This window comes from Mustela nivalis (genome assembly GCF_964662115.1).
Source record: "Mustela nivalis genome assembly, chromosome: 4".
Lineage (NCBI taxonomy): Eukaryota > Metazoa > Chordata > Mammalia > Carnivora > Mustelidae > Mustela > Mustela nivalis.
In genome coordinates this window covers 140,447,774-140,467,190 of record NC_139023.1, presented here as the reverse complement: position 1 = coordinate 140,467,190, position 19,417 = coordinate 140,447,774, and the positions used below count along the sequence as shown (strand labels likewise).

Below are 19,417 nucleotides of genomic sequence, written 5' to 3'. Positions count from 1 at the left end.
AAAAATAAGTGAATAAAATAAAGAGAAAAGTTAAAGACCTAAATAAAGAACAAAACATAATCATTAGGGGAAAGAAAAAAAAAAAAAACCTCTCTCATTATCATGGTTGCCCACTTGTGTGGTAGAATAAAACAGAGAGGGTACCTGGGTGGCTCAGTGGTTTAAAGCTTCTGTCATGGGCTCAGGTCATGATCCCAGGGTCCTGGGATGGAGCCCCTCATAGGGCTCTCTGCTCAGCAGGGAGCCTGCTACCCCTCTCTCTCTGCCTGCCTCTCTGCCTACTTATGATCTCTGCCTGTCAAATAAATAAACAAAATCTTTAAAAAAAAAAAAATAAAACAGAGAGAGGTATTAGCCAGTCTTTATACTGTTACAAGGACGAATTTTATTTTCTTATTGAGCATATCATAGCTGGATCTATAAAAAAGCTTTGAAATTGGAAGTTATTTTGTCTGAAGATGTGGACAATACTGAACATCTTCTGCTTATTCCTTTGTTCTTTTCTTTCTATTCTCAAGAGTATTTTCATTTTGGGGGCACCTGGGTGACTCAGATGGTTAAGTCTGCCTTCAGCTCCGGTCATGATCTCAGGGGCCTGGGACTGCGCCCAGCATCAGCCTCCCTGTTCAGCGGGGAGCCTGCTTCTCCCTCTCTCTCTGCCATTCCCTCTGGCTCTTTCTGTCAAATAAATAAATGAAATCTTAAAAAAAAAAAATCATTAGAGACTAATAAACTACAAACATCAGGCATTACAAACAAAATGAAACACTAAAAATTTAATTGCTGATAGCTAGAGATCAAAGAAGGTACAACAAGAAATAACTGATAGATAGATATGAAAGACAAAAAGATAGATATATCTGACATGGAGTGTGTTGTTAACTAAAGAAGAAGAAAATAAAATTGAAAAAATATTTCAAGGATGCCCTGGCTCGGTTGTTAAGCGCCTGCCTTCTGCTCAGGTCATGATCTCAGGGTCCTGGGATCAAGCCCCGCAGCAGATGCCCTGCTCAGTGGGGGAGTCCACTTCTCTCTCTCTCTCTGCCCCTTCCGCTGACTCATGTTATCTCTTGCTAGCTCTACTCTCTCTTTCAAATAAATATATTTTTAAAAACCTTAAAAAATATATTTCAAAATTTAACTTCAAGACCTGAAAGAAAAATGTGAATTTGCAGATAATAACAAAATACCACGTTCCAGGAAAATTTGATAAATGATGTTCAATACTGAATCATACTGCCGTTATGGAGATGAACTTCATGGGCAAATAAAGAAATCTCAGACAGAATAAAAGCAAATAATCAATTGAGGGCTAATATCACACTGATCTCAAATTCCTCTGAAAGGACATTTAAAGCCAGAAGACAAGGAATGTCTACAAAATTCTATAGGATTGCATGTGTTAGCCAAGAACAGTAAACTCATCAGGATGTCATTCAACTATAAAGAGAGAAGGCACCATCAGAAAGGATGAATACCCAACTTTTGTAGCAACATGGACGGGACTGGAAGAGATTATGCTGAGTGAAATAAGTCAAGCAGAGAGAGTCAATTATCATATGGTTTCACTTATTTGTGGAGCATAACAAATATCATGGAGGACAAGGGGTGTTAGAGAGGAGAAGGGAGTTGGGGTAAATTGGAAAGGGAGGTGAATCATGAGAGACTATGGACTCTGAAAAACAATCTGAGGGGTTTGAACTGGCGGGCGGGGGGGGGGGGAGGTTGGGATACCAGGTGGTGGGTATTATAGAGGGCACGGATTGCATGGAGCACTGGGTGTGGTGAAAAAATAATGAATACTGTTATTCTGAAAATAAATTAATTAATAAAAAAAATTTTTTTAAAAAGAGAGAAGGCAAATGTTCTTAAACATGAAAAAATGTTCAGTGTACAGCACACATGAACCCTTGTAGGGTGAAAAAATGAGGAAACCTAGCCAAACATGAATTGAGTCTAAAGAAGGAGCCCAGGGGCCCCTTGGTGGCTCAGCCTGTTAAGCATCTGCCTTCAGTTCAGGTCAAGATCACAGGATCCTGGAATCAGGCCCTACATCAAGTGCTCTGCTCAGGGGGAGCCTGCTTCTCCCTCTGCCTGCCACTCCCCCTGTATTGTTTGCACTCTTTCTCTCTCTCTCTGTGTCAAATAAATTAATAAATAAATTTAATAAAATTAAATCTTTAAAAGTAAATAAATTAAAAAATAAAGAAGCCTAGATTTAATAAACTATGACTAATAAAATGGGGTACTGATTCCTTTTAAATATTTTCAATCACTCAAGTACTATCAGAATTGTGACTGTAGGGGCACCTGGGTGGCTCAGTGGGTTAAAGCCTTGGTCTTCAGCTCAGGTCATGATCTCAGGGTCCTGGGATTGAGCCCCGAAATGGGCTCTCTGCTCGGCAATGAGCCTGCTTCCTCCTCTCTCTCTGCCTGCCTCTCTGCCTACTTGTAATCACTGCCAAATAAATAAATAAAATCTTAAAAAAAAAAAAAAAGAATTGTGACTGTAAAACATGAATGTTGTACACTGAGACAATATCAAAATTAAAGTATAACTTTTAAAACTGGTAAGTGAAGAAAAAAATATGAGAGGACTAATGTCCTCAGCTTTCGTAACAGGCTGCAAATTGAAATATGAAATTTTTCAAGATTGACATGAATAAAGCTCTTATTTAAAAAAATAAGCCATTGATCACATAATTTTTTCATAATTGACCAACCTCCTATTATTTGAGAAACTACTGGGTTGTTTTGTTTTGTTCTTTGTCATGGAGACTTTTCCTTCTGTTTTTCCTCAGTTTTATCTGTTAGAGTTTATAAACAATGTGCAATAAAGAGCATTCTTTGTATATCCTTATATACTAGCACTTTTAATTTCCAAAAGATAGATTGAGTCTAAATGAGTATTTGTGTGCATCTATATAATTATCAAAATACGTATGGCCATAATGCCTTATTTTAACACTTAAAATGTACATTTCTACTATACATCTAAAAAAATATCACTCTCCATCTCCCCTATCTCCTTTAGCAGTACATCACCCTACTTACTTATCACTCTACTTTATCCCAATATGAGAACAGAGAAGTGAAAGATCATGATTTCTGAAATTGGCATTTCCTTTAATATTTGTGTTTTTGAGTATCATTTTATATGTTACTGGTTACTTACATTCTTCAGTGAAATTCCTATTCAAATCCTCTGAGTATATGTTCTTGGGTTATTTTTTGCTCATCATTTCATAAAAATTATTAATATAGTGAACATATTAATCTAATAGTCTTTCCACACTCCATTATATCTTTACATATTGTTGATATCTTTCCTCAGGTTAATGTTATCTATAGTAACAGCTGTTTACTTTCACAGTTTCTAAGTGCCTGTCTTGGTTAGAAATTTCCCTCATATGCCTTAGTTCCATTTTTATAGCTTTCCAAATATTTTCCTAAGATATAGTGTCATCTTTCATGTCTTTTTCCTTATTCTATAGGGAAGATTTTTTTTTGGTATATGCTATCTTTTATAGCATTAATTAGTACTGAATATCTGGAAAGGCAAGTACATCTTCAATATTCTCTTTTCATAAATCTCACAGCTGTATAAAAGCATTTATTTTCCCATTTTATCTGGATATTTGGATATCTGAATATATAATTTGGAAGTATTTAATATCTGGACATTTTTTTTAATTTTTTATTTTTTATAAACATATATTTTTATCCCCAGGGGTACAGGTCTGTGAATCACCAGGTTTACACACTTCACAGCACTCACCAAAGCACATACCCTCCCCAATGTCCATAATCCCACCCTCTTCTCCCAAACCCCCTCCCCCCAGCAACCCTCAGTTTGTTTTGTGAGATTAAGAGTCACTTATGGTTTGTCTCCCTCCCAATCCCATCTTGTTTCTTTTATTCTTCGAAATGGATATTTAAGTGTCAAATTACTCCACTGTTTTTCTAATGAATGGTATAGTAATGGATATTGCACTGAATTTATGTATGTGAGAAAAACTGACATTTTTGTGACATTAAAATCATCTCATTTTGACTATAAAGGACATTGTGCAGAAAACATGAATAAGCCTGTAGATTAAATAATAACCACTTATACTGGTTATAACCAACATTAATTTTCTGATGTAATAATGTGTAGAATATACAGAACTGTGCAGAATTAAAACAGAGAACATGCATAAGAAATTTTCACTGAAGAAATTAAAAACAGAAGATCACTATGACTTCAGCTTGCTCTCAAATTCAAAAGAACAAAAAAGAGGGAGAAGAATAAAGTAGTATATGGACATTGGGGAGGGTAAGTGATATGAGTGCTATGAAATGTGTAAGCCTGACGATTCACAGACCTGTACCCCTGGGGCAAATAATATATTATATGTTAATAAAAATAATTAATAAAAAATTAAAGAACCTTAAAAACTAAAGTAATAAAACTTTAAGAATCACAGAATCTAGAAGAGGGGTGAACAAGAGTTCTTATAGCACTCTTATGACTTTTAAGTATCAATTTATTTCAAAATAAAAAAGAGTGATTCTGTCTGTTCCCTTCACACATACACACACACAGAGCAACATATACAACCCAGCATAGAATGAATTTCCAGTAGCTTATATTTTGTTTTGTATTAAGCTTTTATAGTTTTGTTCCAAATAGTATCTGTGCATTCTTACAGAACTTGACCCAAAATAGTATTTTTCTTAACTACAGACTGTATTAATGATTTCCATTCTTAGTGACTATTGCTTGCTATTCATCAAACATATATTATTTTTTTGCATATTTATCTTTTTTGAATTGTGCTATGTTAGTCACATAAAATACATCATTGGTTTTTGATGCAGTGTTCCATGATTCATTGCTTATGTACAACATCTTATGTCCAATAATTTGACTGAAGTCCCTATTAATTCTGGTAGAAAAATTTTCAAGAATCTCTCAACTTTTCCTATAGCATTAGTTATCTGGAATTATTATTATTTCTTCTTTTCTACCATTTATATTAACTATATCTTACATTTACAAAACATCAGAAAATGTTATATAACGGTGATAGTGGGAATCACTTTTCTTTTCCTGATTTTAATAAAAATGGCTTTCATTATTGAAAATGATGTTTAATAAGTCTTTATCATATTTAAATTGTTATATACAGTAAGGCTGCCTGCTAAAATTTATCATATCCTTCTTTCTATATTTATTGATACCTTCACATGATTTTTCTATTTTTAATTTGTTGATAATAGTTTATTTTATGGGTAGATATCTTAACATTAAACCATCTTTGGATTCCATGAGTAAATTCTAAGTGGACACACTATAAAATTCTTCATCGTGTTGTTAAATTGTTGGTTCAAGTTTTAGTTAGAATTTTGCATCCATAGTCTTAAATGAAATTGGTCCTCTAGAGTTTCATGTTGTGACAGTTGTATAAAACCCTGGGAGTGTATCTTTTTTAAGGTACCAGAGAATATCAGCAACATTTGAATTATCTGTTTTTAACATTTTCTAAAGAACCCAGAAGGTCCTTGTTAATTTTTTCTTTTCTAATTCTTAGCAAATGTTCTTGTCAAATTTTCTACTTCACTTAAGTGTGAATTTTGGTAATTTATATACTCATCACACCATTAATTTCCTCTGTGATTTCACGTTCATTTCACATGTTCATGCACAACTGCCAAGAGAAGCAGTGGTGCCACGATGGGTCTGTCACTTGTTGCCCCTGTGAGGACTCAAAAAGAAAGCTGTATTCTCCCTCATTTCCTCAGCTACATTTCCTAGCATGGTCTCAAACCTCAGAGGTTAAGAAACTTCATGCCTCTGAGTTTCAGCTTCTCCCTAGAACCCGGAAGATATTTTTTCTACTAAAGCAATTTTCATTTCTGCTTGGTTGTCACTTCTGGTTAACTAGCTCTGCCTTGCCCAGGGAGGGCAGAAGTTCTTCACTAACTCACATTAAAGGAAAACTACCAGAGCCAAACCCACTTACATGGTTAAGATCAGGTCAACCAAACACAGAAGCTGCCATGAGCAACTTGTAGATAAAAAGGAGTTGAGAAGAGAGGGCTACAGAAACGTGTACTATCTTCCCAGAATCTCCCATGACTCTCAAAAATTAGTATTTAATTTTTTGATGATATATGTTTGTTTAGACCATTTTACCCATGCGTTTTCCCACAATTACCATTAAAAATGGCAACTTCCTCACACCAACCATATGTTTAACCTACCTCAAATTCTGCATGTCTGTGAATATCCTCTGCTCGTTGCCTGCTCAGGATAAATTCAGCTTCATTTGCTACTCTTACTAGATGATCCTTCATTGTTTGGCTAAGCAACCTACAAAGAGATGAATACTGTCAAATAAATAAATGTATACACACACAACATATATGATTAATCAATGCTCAGAGTCAAAGTATCTTGTTATTTGGGGAAGGAAAGGATGTTTACTCTCCTATCACCATACCCAATGAAGTACCCTTATTTCACACTAAATAACTGAAGATTATAATAGCAAAAAGTTATCCTTCTGGCAATAGTAGATTAGTTTTCATCCAACTAGCTATCTGAAAAAACTAAAAGTGCTGGATTATATTTGTGTTTTAAACTTTTTTTAAGAAACTAGACAGTTTACAAGGCAGCCGGGATCTAAGGAGCCAAGATCCTAGAGAAGAAAGCACACAGATGACGTTCAGCATGACTTTTATTGAAACATTTACTTTTCAGATGCAGAAATAGAAAAGCAAAACAGAGTTAGTCTTACAGAGCTAGCGAGACAAAAACTGAATGTGATAAGCTGTCAAGGTATATGGAACCTAGTAGATTATCCAGGCTTACAAAAGGAACCCAAGTATACCCTAGGAAACAGCAAAGACCAGTCCTCATAGACACTTAAAACAGACACTCAAATAACATTATAGTGATCGGTACTTAGATTATGAGGGAGCCAAAAAGCTAAACAAAAATTTCAAAACCTCACAAGGTAAAGAGAAAAGAAACAGATATACCAACACAGGAGAAAGGCAAACTCTTATATAAAGATTTTGAAAACTCTAGCCTTGAATCATCTCAGCCCTAAATTAACATAATCAACACCCGGACTAACTGGTTATCAGAAAACAAAAGGAAATCCCTAGACGAGGATATCATTACCTATAGACTTACATTTTACTCCTGTAATTTTAAATATAATTTCAAACAGTCAATCACCAATTAACAGGAATAAAGACGGGTAAGAAAGGATTGAAAACCAAATAGAAGACAACGCAAGACAAATAAGACAGTAAAGTTTCATACCTGAACATTGAAAAAAATGTAGTTACCAGTTCATGACAATAGATTCTAAGAAAAAGAATTCCAGTAGAGATTGGAAACTGTTAAAGTACTGAACAAAACAAAAATGAAATTAAGAATGGATTTACCAGCTTATTAAACTCAAATAAAGAAGTACTTAACTGAAGAATAAATCAATAACAACTAAACAGAACCACAGGGTAAGAAAAATGATGAAAATCTGACCCCCAAAAAACAGATATATGGAACATGGTAAAAAGGTCTAACATGAGTGTATCTGGAGTAAGGAAAAAAGACAAATAATTCAAAAGGAGCAGCATTTGAAGAGATAATGGGAAATATTTTTTTGAAAATTTGGGGGGAAAGCCATTGCGCCATATGTTGAAGTGCTACAAAGGCCAAGGAGGATCGAAGAATAGCATACATAGTCTAGTCATAATAAAACTGTCAAAGGAAAATAATCATAAAAGCCAGAGGGAGGGAGAAAGTGGAAGAGGTAAGGGTACCTACATGCCTTCAAAAGAGTAAGAATAAGATTGAGGAAGCCAGGTAAGAATGCAATAATCTCTATCAAGTGCTAAACAAAAATAGCAGCTAAGAATTCTATACCTCAAAATATATTTTAAAAATAAAAATGTAAGTATCCAAAATATACCACTGTGAAGAGTCTTTTTTCTGAACTCCCATTATCTGCCTAGAAGCACAGTCTCCCAAAAGAATTCATCTGTCACAAGTCCTCTCCACTGAAGTTTCGCAACCAAGAAAGAAATATGCCTATTATCTAGAGACTTAGAAGTGAGCACCTGGAGAAGAAATTGCCTAAAGACACACTGTCTCAAAACAATCTTATCTCCCATCTATTCTCCTAAGGGTCCATTTATCTTTCCTTAAAGTCATTTGTTTTTCCCTCAATGGCCTTCTCTCTTCATCCTCACTTATTAAGATGGTATAAACCTCAAAATTTAAAGTCTTTCTTGAGTCACATTTTTCTATGACTTCTCTTAAATATCCATGAATTTTAAAAAAAAAAAATCTTTTCTCTTGGCAATTTTGTCAGGATGATTCACAGACCCCCAAATAAGAACCTAAGAGGACAAAAAAAAAATTTTTCCTCTCAAGCAAAAGCAAAATAAGCACATTCAATGAGAAACAAAATAGAGAAATTGTCAATAGACAACCCAAATTAAAGGGAGTTTTTCAGACAAGGAAAATAGTATCAGATTGATTTAACACAAGGGAGGTAGAAAACAAAAGTCAACAGGTAAATCTAAAAGAATAATGAATGTAACAATTATAATAATGACTTCTAAAATTCAAAAATATCATAATGTTAAAATATACAACAGCAGTCAAAGCAAGAGAAATTAAAGGGAATTAGTGTTGTAATGTTCTTTCATGTCCATGAACTGGTGAAAGAACCAATTTATTTAAGATGTTAACAACTCTAATATTCATGTTTCAATCCCTAGGCAACCACAAAAGACATCTAAAATAACATATGACCAATACACTAATAGAAAAAAAACTGAATAAGAAAATAATTTAGCTTAAAAGAAAGGGAAAAAAAGAAAGAAAGAAGAAAGAAACACAAAAAACATGCAGCAAGCAAAAAGGACACAGATAATAAGAAGGTAAGTTTTAGGCTAAATACATCAGGAAAATATAGAAAGTAAACAGATGTAATGACACAATTATTGTCAGGTACATTTTTTTAAAGTATGTGCTGTTTAAACATAACAGTTTCAATATAAGGTTGCACAAATGTTGAAAGTCATTTTTCAAAAAGATAAACAATTTAAAAAATAGTGAAAGAAGACTAATGTACCTTTATTAATGTAAGAAGAAGTTGGCTTTAAGTACCAAAATTAGAGATCACTAGGTTAAAGTGATTTAGATCACCACAAGTGATATACAAAATAAGAAATAAAATCTACTACACTCTGCTTAATAGTTACCCAAAAAGTGGAAATAATTTTAAGTATTACTTTGAAAAGCATTAAAAATCATCAAAATATGTAGGAACTAACCAAATGTCTAGAATTCCATATATATACAAAAAGAATTAAAGAAGGACCATACCTTGTTCATGAAAATGAAAGTCTCAATATTGTTAAGGTATCGATTCTCCATAAAGTGATGTACAGCTATAATAAATCCCATTCTAGCAGGTCTCTCTATGGAATTTGAGAAGTTGATTCTAACAGTTATATGAAAATGTAAAGAACAAAGAAAAGCTGAGACATTCTTAAAGAGGAGGAAGAAAGAGGAGAGATAACAATAATCATAATCTTTTTTTTTTTTTTAAGATTTTTTCTTTATTTATCTGACAGAGATCACAAGTAGGCAGAGAGGCAGGCAGAGAGAGAGGAGGAAGCAGGCTCCCTGCAGCGCAGAGAGCCCGATGTGGAGCTCGATCCCAAGACCCTGGGATCATGACCTGAGCCGAAGGCAGAGGCTTAACCCACTGAGCCACCCAGGTGCCCCAATAATCATAATCTTAACAGAGGACTAATACCACCAAATATTAGGACTCATTAGAATGATATATTAATCAAGACAGTGTAGTCCTGGGAAAACACAGATGAACAGACCAGTGAATCAGAAGAGAACATCCAGAAACAGACTCACACATATATGCTCACCAGATTTAAGATAAAGGCACTTTTGCATTAAGGAGGAAGAAGATAGGATTTTTCAATAACTGGTACTAGATTAAGCATACAAACAAAATTAACCTTGACTTCTATTTCAACCCGTAACAAACAAATCAATTCTAAATGGGTCATAGACAAGACCTAAACACTCCTAGAAGCTTTCATAAGATCACACAGTATCTTTAATGACAAAGATTTCTCGGGGGGAAAAAAACCCACAAAATACAACATAAAGAAAAAACACTGATAAACTGGCCTTCTTTAAAATTAAAGATCTGTGCTTATGAAAGCCACCATTAAGAGAATTAAAAGACAAACTTTTGGAAGGGAGAATACATTTAGAATACCTACAGTCAACAAGGAACTTACTATCTTAAATATATAAGAAATTCTTACAAATAAAAGACAATAATAATTTTTTTTAAAACGAGCAAAGTACACAAGCACTTCACAAAAGATTTCCAAAAGTCAAATAAATCCATGAAAAGGTGCTCAACGTTACTAGTCACCAGAGAAATACAAATAAAACCATAAGCTATAGTACATCCCACCAGAATTACTATATGTAAAAAAAAAAAAAAAAAGGTACTGTCAAATTCTGCCAAGGATATAAACAAACAGGGACTCTCATAATCTCAAAATAGATGAAAAAAAGGTATATAGCAACTTTACTTATAATAGCCAAGACCAGGAACTACTGAAATGCTTACTAAGAGTTTAAAAAAAAACCAGAATATTCAAATAACAAAACACTATGCAGTAACAAAAGAACCAACTAATATTATACAAAACAAAATTAATTTCAATAACAATGTTGGGCAAAAGTACAAAAGAATATATACTATATGAATTATCTTATATAAAAAGATTTTTTAAACTCATCTACAGGGCACCTGGGTGGCTCAGTTGGTTAAGCAACTGTCTTCTGCTAAGGTTATGATCCTGGAGTCCCAAGACTGAGTCCCACATTGGGCTCTCTGCTCAACAGGGAGTCTGTTCCTTCCTCTGGCCCTCCCCCATGTCATGCATGCTCACTCTTTCTCAATCTCTCTCTCAAATAAATAAATAAATAAAATCTTAAAAATAAATAAACAAACTCATCTATGGTACAAGGCAAGAGCTTAAGAGATGGTTTACCTTTGATGCTACTTAAGACCTTACATGTAATGACTCATATGGAACTTTAGAAATGATAACAGAGTTCTAAAATTCCCAGCAAAATACCCTGGATATAAGAACATTTTGATGAATATTTCCACAACACCATTTACCTATGACGAATACTAACAAAATGATTCATTTCATATAAATTCAATCCTTCTGGAACAAGTTTACTATAGGTCTTCTAAACTTCTTTCTTTCTTTAAAAGGAATTAGAAAGAAAGCCGGATTAGGATTATTGTTTTAATTTAATAGTCTAGGGGACTAAACTGCAACTAGACAATGCCTACCTTCAAAAGTTAGACCCAACAAAAGTTATCAACAATGGCATGTCTATGAACAGATATCAGATAACAAAGACCCATTGTCATATCATGGGGTACCTTTGTAGCAATATTTTAATCAAAATGTCAATAAAATATGCATAAACTTTGATACAATGCAATCATTACACTACTCCTAGTTACCATAAGAACAAAGTACAGAAATGTATGTGTGTGTGTACAAGGAATTGCACTAAAATACTGTTTATAAAAGTGAAAAACTAAAAGAACCAAAATATGCAAACCTATAATGAGACAGAGTCTTCTGAGTTGACAACAAAAGGATTACAACAATATGTTGTTAAGTAAGAAAAGAAAATTAAAAGTATATTATGTACGATGGGAGCTTGGAAAACATATGAAAGAAAATACTCCAAATTTGCCATTTACCTAGAATGAGGTCAGCAAAATAGGGCATTAGGCCAAATCTGGCCTACCAGTGTTTTTTGTTTTTTTTTTAATTGGAACAAAGACATGCCCATTTGTTTATGATCTATGGTGGTCCTAACATCATAACTCTGCAACAAGTTGAGCAGCAGTGACACAGACTAAATGTCCCACAAAGTCTAAAATATTTACTACATGGCCCTTCACAAAAAAGTATGCCAGTCCCTGCTCTAAAAAGTAGGGCTTTATGCTCTCCTCTTTGTATTTCTCTATTCTTTTAAGTTTTAAGATAAGGAATAACTAAAAGAAAGAAAAACAGAAGATATTTATAGAAAATAGAAAAGCTTTATGCTCTTCTACCACTTTTTCCATATCTCTATTTGGTTGTTGCTTTGTTTTATGGAGAAAGAAGAGGGAGAGCACATGTTCGTGAGTGGGGGGAGAGGCAGGAGGAGAGGGAGATAGAGAATCTTAAGGAGACTTCATGTCTAGCATGGAGCCTGACTCAAGGCTCAATTTCAGGACCCTAAGATCATGACCTAAGCCAAAACCAAGAACTGAGCCACCAGGGTAACCCTCCATATCTCTGTTAAGTTCATATACACTCTTTATAGTTTGATTCCAAATCTGTCAGACCCTCTCCATTATCCTGAAACTATAACCCAGCCACTTTAGAAGTTAAGGCAATGTCTTGTGATTTGGGGGTAAAATCATTAGGGTATTTTTCAAATGCTATTAAACAGTACACATTCATACATTACAGATAAAAAACAATCCCTAGTGCAAGTTTAAAATCAGCTAATGAATAACCTCCCACGACTCTACAGATAGAGAAAGCAAGGGCTTTCATGAGTATAAATGTAAAATACTGGTTTGTACTTCTTAGTTTCTCTCCAGAGACCAAAAACCACATCATGAATTAACATCAATATATTGCCTCATAGCACTCAAACATTAATTGAATTGATTAGTCAAAGATACACCATCTTCCCAGTCCCTAACCAAGCAACCTCAAAGTTATTCTCTTCTCCTCCCTCTTCCCTACCACCTTCCTACAGGCCCCTAATCAATCAGCAAACATTGTCAGTACTTCTCTATAGTATTTCCAGGTTTAATTTATGCTCTGTATTTCACAGCTAATGTCCTAAAAATCAAGCTTTAATCATTTCATCTACACTATAACTGAGTATGTCTTCTGATCTTTTAACATGTTTGTACATAATTCCCTGTCTTTTGGATCACTATCAAATATCTATGCAACATCTATTATGCTATAAAGACTAGGCTAATTACTGGAGACAAGTTTTTCTTATATTTTAGTTGGGGAGAAGAGAATACTCTTGAGTTTCCTTCCAGCTTTAAACTCTAATATAAATGCTGTGATAAACAAACTCTAAGGTAACCTCCAATAAGCCAAGGTCGTCTTCTGAATTTAATCTGGGAAAATCTGGGACTTGCTTCTAGGAAACAGAATATAGCAAAGATGATGACATAGTCATTCCTTAAAGAGGTTACATTAGAAGACTCTGCTTTAGCAAACCACAGAAATTCTCCAGCCATCCTTGAAAAAGAAGGCTACCATGTTGTGAGAGGACCATATGACGAAGTGCTAAAGGCAGCCTTTAGGAGCTGAGATTGGATGCTAGTGACACCAAGCAAGAAAACAGGGACCTCACTCAGTCTTACAACTGAAAGAAACTAAATTATGCCAACAACAATGTAGGCTCAGAAGAGGAATCGAAGTTCCAGAAGGAACACAGCTTGGACAACACCTTTACAAATGTGGAGAATTTTAAGTAGAGTATCCAGTTGAGCTGTACCCAAACACCTGACCCTGAAAAATTATAAGACAGGAAATACATGTTGTTTTTAAACTTCAGGGCACCGGGATGGTGCAGTCAGCTAAGTGTCTCACTCTTGGTTCTGGCTCAGTTGTGATCTCTGGGTCATGATCTTAGTGGTAAGATGAAGCCCTATGCGTAGTAAGGAGTCCATCGGAGTTTCTTTCTCCCTCTCCCTCTCCCTCTGACCCTCCCCTACCCCACCCCACGCCACTGCACACTCTCTCTCTCTCAAATATTTACAAATAAATAAATAATAAACCACAGTGTTTGTGGTAATTTGTTAGGCAACAAGAGATAATTAAATAATTACTACATAGGTACATATAGGTATCATAGTTCAGTAGAAGCAAAGATGATTATGTACTCCTCAAAAAATTTTTTTAATTAAAAATTTAAAAACAAAACAAAACAGAACAAAAACACTGAAAGGGACACCTGGGTGCCTCAGTTGGTTTAATGTCTGTCTTCGGCTCAGGTTGTGATCCTAGGATCCTGAGTTCCAGCTCTGCATCGGGCTCCCTGCTCAGCAGAACCCTGCTTCTCCCTCTGCCCACAGCTACCCTCCCTGCTCGTGTTCTCTCTCACTCGCTCTCTCTCAAACAAATAAATAAAACCTTAAAAAAAAAAGAAAGGCTGTTTCTCTCTGTAATACTTTCCAGTCCTCCTCAGGCACTCAACATCATGGCTGCAATCATTACAATAGCCACCAATCAAACTTCTTTCCATTAGTTTTATTATTCTAGCCAATGCTTCACCAAAACCTGATCAAAAGTTTTAACTATCTTCCCAAGATCTACAAGAAAAAGCTAGCATCTTTACATGGTTTACAAACCAAGTTCCCTTCTGCTACTCTTTTATACTCTAAGACTGCTTTCTCAAGCATTACACCCTATATTTTATACTCTTTGCATCTGTTCCTACTATTCTCAGCCAGGAACGACCTCATTTCTTATTCCACCTTGCCTATCTCATTAATCCCTCAAAGCAAAATTCAAAAGTCAACTACATAAAACCTTTCCTGATCCTACATCTGTTTTCCCTCAACAGAACTAATCCTCTACCAAGGTGTGCATGTCTCTTTTGTGGAACTTACTACATCGTATCATTCTGTAAAAAACCATCTCAATTATCTTACATTCCAGATTGCACCAACCCTATGTAATTTATCCTTGTATCCCCAGGCATAGATGGTGTCCAGCAGTGCTTGTTGGGAAAATAAATTCTCTGCATACTCACTGATGCCAGGCAATTCTAGGCTATTAAATGCGAGGAACACAAAGATGCATAAAACTGTCCACAAGGTGTTTACCATCTCACTAGGAAGGTAGGACTACATGTAAATAGTAAGGTAACTTTGGTAAGTACCTTAAGGTTCTTAAAACATTTTCTTCTAGCCTCTTCAACACAATTTAGCAGTTTCCTGGTTTTCCCCTTACTTACTAGCTGCTTATTCACTTTCTCCTTTCCTGTCTCCTCTGTACTACCTCTACATTTTGTTGTGTCCCAGAGCACAGTTCTGTGCTCTCTTCTCTATCCAAATTATTTCATCCATCCTGTGCCCCTTAAATCTCACCTACCTGCTGATTCATGTATCTCTAACCCTGTATCTCTTGGTTCCCTGTATTGTCAACTCATACAACCAACTGTCCAACTGAAATCTTCACATGAATACCCAGTGGGCATTTCAAATTTAACATTTCCAAAATGGAACTCCTGATTCTATCTACCCATCTTCAATAAAACCTCTTTACGTATCTCTACCTCTCTTTTTTATTACTTCAATAAATAGCACCTAAGTCCACTTATGTAAGCCCTAGGATTAAACAATTAATGTTAGCAAGGAAATGGAGAAACGGAAACTCTTATACACTGGTGGTGGGAATGTGAAATTGTGCCCCCACTAAGGTAAGCATTATGGCAACTCTTCAAAAAAATTAAAATGATCACATATGATCATATGATCCAGCAATTCCACTTCTGGGTTTAAAGTCAAAAGAATTAAAAGCAGAGATTAGCAGCATTACTCACAAAAACCAAAAGGTAGAAGCAACCCAGTGTCCACCAATGCGTGAATGAATAATAAAATGTGGTATATAAACACAATGAAATAAAAGGAAATTCTGACATGTGCTACAACATAGATGAATCTTGAAGACATTATGCTAAGTAAATAAAGTCAGACACCAAGGATAAATGCTGTTATGATTTCACTTATACAAGGTACCTAGAGAAGTCAAATTCATGAAGACTGAAAGCGCAGTGGTGTTTGCCAGGGGTTGATGGGGAGGGAGGAATGGGAAGTTATTTAATGCATGTAGAGTTTCAGTTCTGCAAGATAAAATGAGTTCTGGAGATGGATGGTAGAGACAGTCGCAGAACTATGTGGCTATACTTAATGCTACCATACCATACACTTTAAGATGGTTAAGTTGGTAAAATCTATGCTAAAAATTAATTAAAATTAGAAAACACTTAAGTTAAATGTCACCGTCAAAAAAAAAAAAAAAACAAAACAAAAACCAAAAACTCGTATCATGCCACTCCTCTCCTTAAAACTATTCAATGTATTCTTACTGAACAAGATTAAATCCAAATTTCTTATCCCAGCTTACAGGGCCCTAATGTGACCTTAAACCTCAATACCTCTAGTATTTCTAAACCCCTCTCCCTTACAAATTTTGTTCCAGCCACTCGAGCTTTTTATTTCAATAATAAACAAACATCATTGCCTACTCAAGGCCTTTGTTTTTGCTATTTCCTCACCTTAAAATGTTGTGACCTAGACCTCAAAATGACTGGCTACTTCATTCAAATCAAGTGTCACTCCTCAAATCTTCTCTAAACACTCAATATATTGGCCTCCCTATAAAGTTTCCCCTCTACACCCTCATAATCCTGCTTTGTTTTCCTCTAAGCATTTATTACTATCTGAATTATTTGTTCACTAACATGTTTATTATTAATCCTCTCCTCCATGACAGTTGAATCTTACTCACAGCTTTATCCTCAGACTCCACAAGAGTGTCTGGCATGTAGGATACAATCAATAAATAGGTACTAAACAAATGATAGAAACTGAGTGCCAAAACTACCCCCACGTCTGTTATTTTGTCCTTTCTATACATTCAAAATTTCAATTTCTATAAGCTCCAATTCAGTCCTCTTTCCCTCTAAGTAATATTCTGCAATTCTCTTCTACAAAGACTTTGATTTTTGTAAATCTTATACCTAATGTTTATTTTACACACACACACACACACACACACACACACACACATATATATAGTATACGCTTGTTTATACAGTATCAGGAAAATTCTATTTGATTGCTATTCCTTTATTTTCACTATCAGATGACAGCTGATTAAAAAAGCACATCATTTAATTATTTTTTATCAACCATAGCACCTAAGAGGTACTATTTAGCTGTACACAGTCATTATTTGATAAATGGATAGTTTGTGGCAATGCTCTAAAGTAAATATTCTCAAGTATCTAAATTTATCTAAGTATTTAAAAGCAAAACTCTAGAGCATTTAGGTTGACATAAATATATCAGAATTTTAAGTTTGCAACATTTTCACCACATTATACAGAATATTACTGTATAACCTTAATATTACGAAACTTGACTAGGCTATGCATAAGGTATTTAATATTACATTCACATAAGAAAGGAAGCACTTTTTCCCTCGATAATTACAAAATGCTTTTAAATAACACACCTCCCATTTAGACACACAAATACGACTTTTCCTCTCCTTATGGAAAAAATAAAAATTACTTCAAAAATTAAAGTAAGATAGCTAAATGAATAGGGGTTTTCTTTTTGCTTTTCTAAGGGATCAATTCTTTTCCCATCTGTGTGCATATTTTCCTAAATATACAAATTATATAGCATTTAGTAACTATAATTTTATCTAATAGTTGTACAAACTATTATTTCCAGTAAAGATTAGAGATAGAGTTAATTAAACTCAGTCTCAAAACATTAGATTCACTGTATAGTAGATTAGATCTCTAAATGCAGAGCACAAAATGATACACATATTTTAATGTTAAGAAGAAAAACTATGTATAATTTATATCTACAGTGCAAGGAGAAAAAAATGCTTGTGTCAGCCTTAGGAAACAAACAGCCCTATCAAGTGACCAACTAGAAAAGATTCACGCTAGAGGCTCAATAAATAACAGTAATGATGACAACCCTCTCCCATAACTACATTACAGTCTATTGTCCACATCTGATTATACTAGTCTAGACCTTGGGTAAGCACATACACACATTTTCGCCAAGAGTTTTCCAATATTACTGTTCTGTTTCTTGAGCTTTCTGTGACCCCCATTAGCAGAAACTGTCAGATTTTCTGTACTAAACATCTTCAGCATTGATAGGAATGTTACCACTTTTCCACACCCTAACAACTGCAGTATGGAAGCAATGCTCCTGAACTGGCAGTTCTTCTAAAATTATTATTTCTTTAGAATTAACTACAGAGCAAAGTAACAAACCAATTTCTAAGAGGGGAAAAAAAAATGTTTCCAAAGTCTTCTTGGAATAATATGACAACTATTAAACCTCACTCCTCAGACTGCATCTGCGTTTATTAACATCCTCATTCTCACATTGCAGAATTATTACCAAACTTTCCATGTAAATGCTTCCTTGCTCACATCTCCCCTCATACACATACAGATATTGAATTATTAAATATGCCATGTATGTGGCACATACATGGCATATTTAATAATTCAATATCACAAAGATCTTTAAACTGATATCTCTTTCCTCCTTTCTGAGGTACAGCTTTTTTTTTTTTTTTAAGATTTTATGTATTTATTTATTTGACGGAGGACACAAATAGGGGAAGAAGCAGGCAGAGGAAGAGGGAGAAGTAGGCTCCTCACTAAGTGGGGAGTCTGATGTGGGGCTCAATCTCAGGACTCTGGGATCATGACCTGAGCTGAAGGCAGATGCTTAAGGACTGAGCCACCTAGGCACCCCTGAGGTACAGCTCATAGTAAAAACTTTGAGTAAGAGATGCAAAGGGTTTAACAGAGAATACACAAGCCATAAAAAGAACAAGCTGGTGATTAACAAAACAGTATTTTTAAACAGTTTTCAAAATACTTTAACTGGCCTCATACATATTTAAAGAAAATCTAGAACTAACCCAGATGGTGCCCACTTCTAAGTCAGTATCCTTTTTATTAGGGAAACCACAAAGTATCCATACATTTTATTTTTGGAATGGAAATAGAAAATAGTACATATACACTTATTTCTTCCTGAAAACATAAGAGCTCAGTAATTTAATATAAATTTCAAATTTAACATGAATGTCACAATCTGCTATCAACCTATTTTTCCAAATTTACTTTACACAACCCCTAGTTGAGCATTTTAAAACAGTAACTCATGATAGTAAAAAGGCTAGAATGGAAGCAGAAGGACCCGTGTGCAAGCTGGCAGGTTCTAGATAATAGAAATTCTTAAGACTATGAAAGAATTTATTCTCAAGGACACACACACACACACACCACACACACACACGATAGTTCTATGCAAAGAAAGCAAAACAATGAGGGAAACAGCTCTGACTACTTCCCACTTCAACTCCAGTTTAGGATTTCCCTGTTACAAAATATCATTTTCTTTTTTCCTACACCTGCCTTTGTCTCTTCACTACTAGTAGCAATTGCTTAGCATTGCATAGGAACTTAACCCTTTTA

The 19,417-nt window shown here is 34.7% G+C and overlaps 1 protein-coding gene across 2 annotated transcripts in view; it reads right to left on the bottom strand.

Moving 5' to 3' along the window:
* Positions 1-19,417, bottom strand: part of LRBA (LPS responsive beige-like anchor protein) — a 730,800-nt gene that overhangs the window by 412,175 nt on the left and 299,208 nt on the right. For both annotated transcript variants that reach the window (XM_082728100.1, XM_082728101.1), the window contains exon 36: positions 6,250-6,358. In XM_082728100.1, the coding sequence (XP_082584226.1) occupies positions 6,250-6,358 (109 nt within the window). The remainder of the gene's footprint in view (positions 1-6,249; positions 6,359-19,417) is intronic.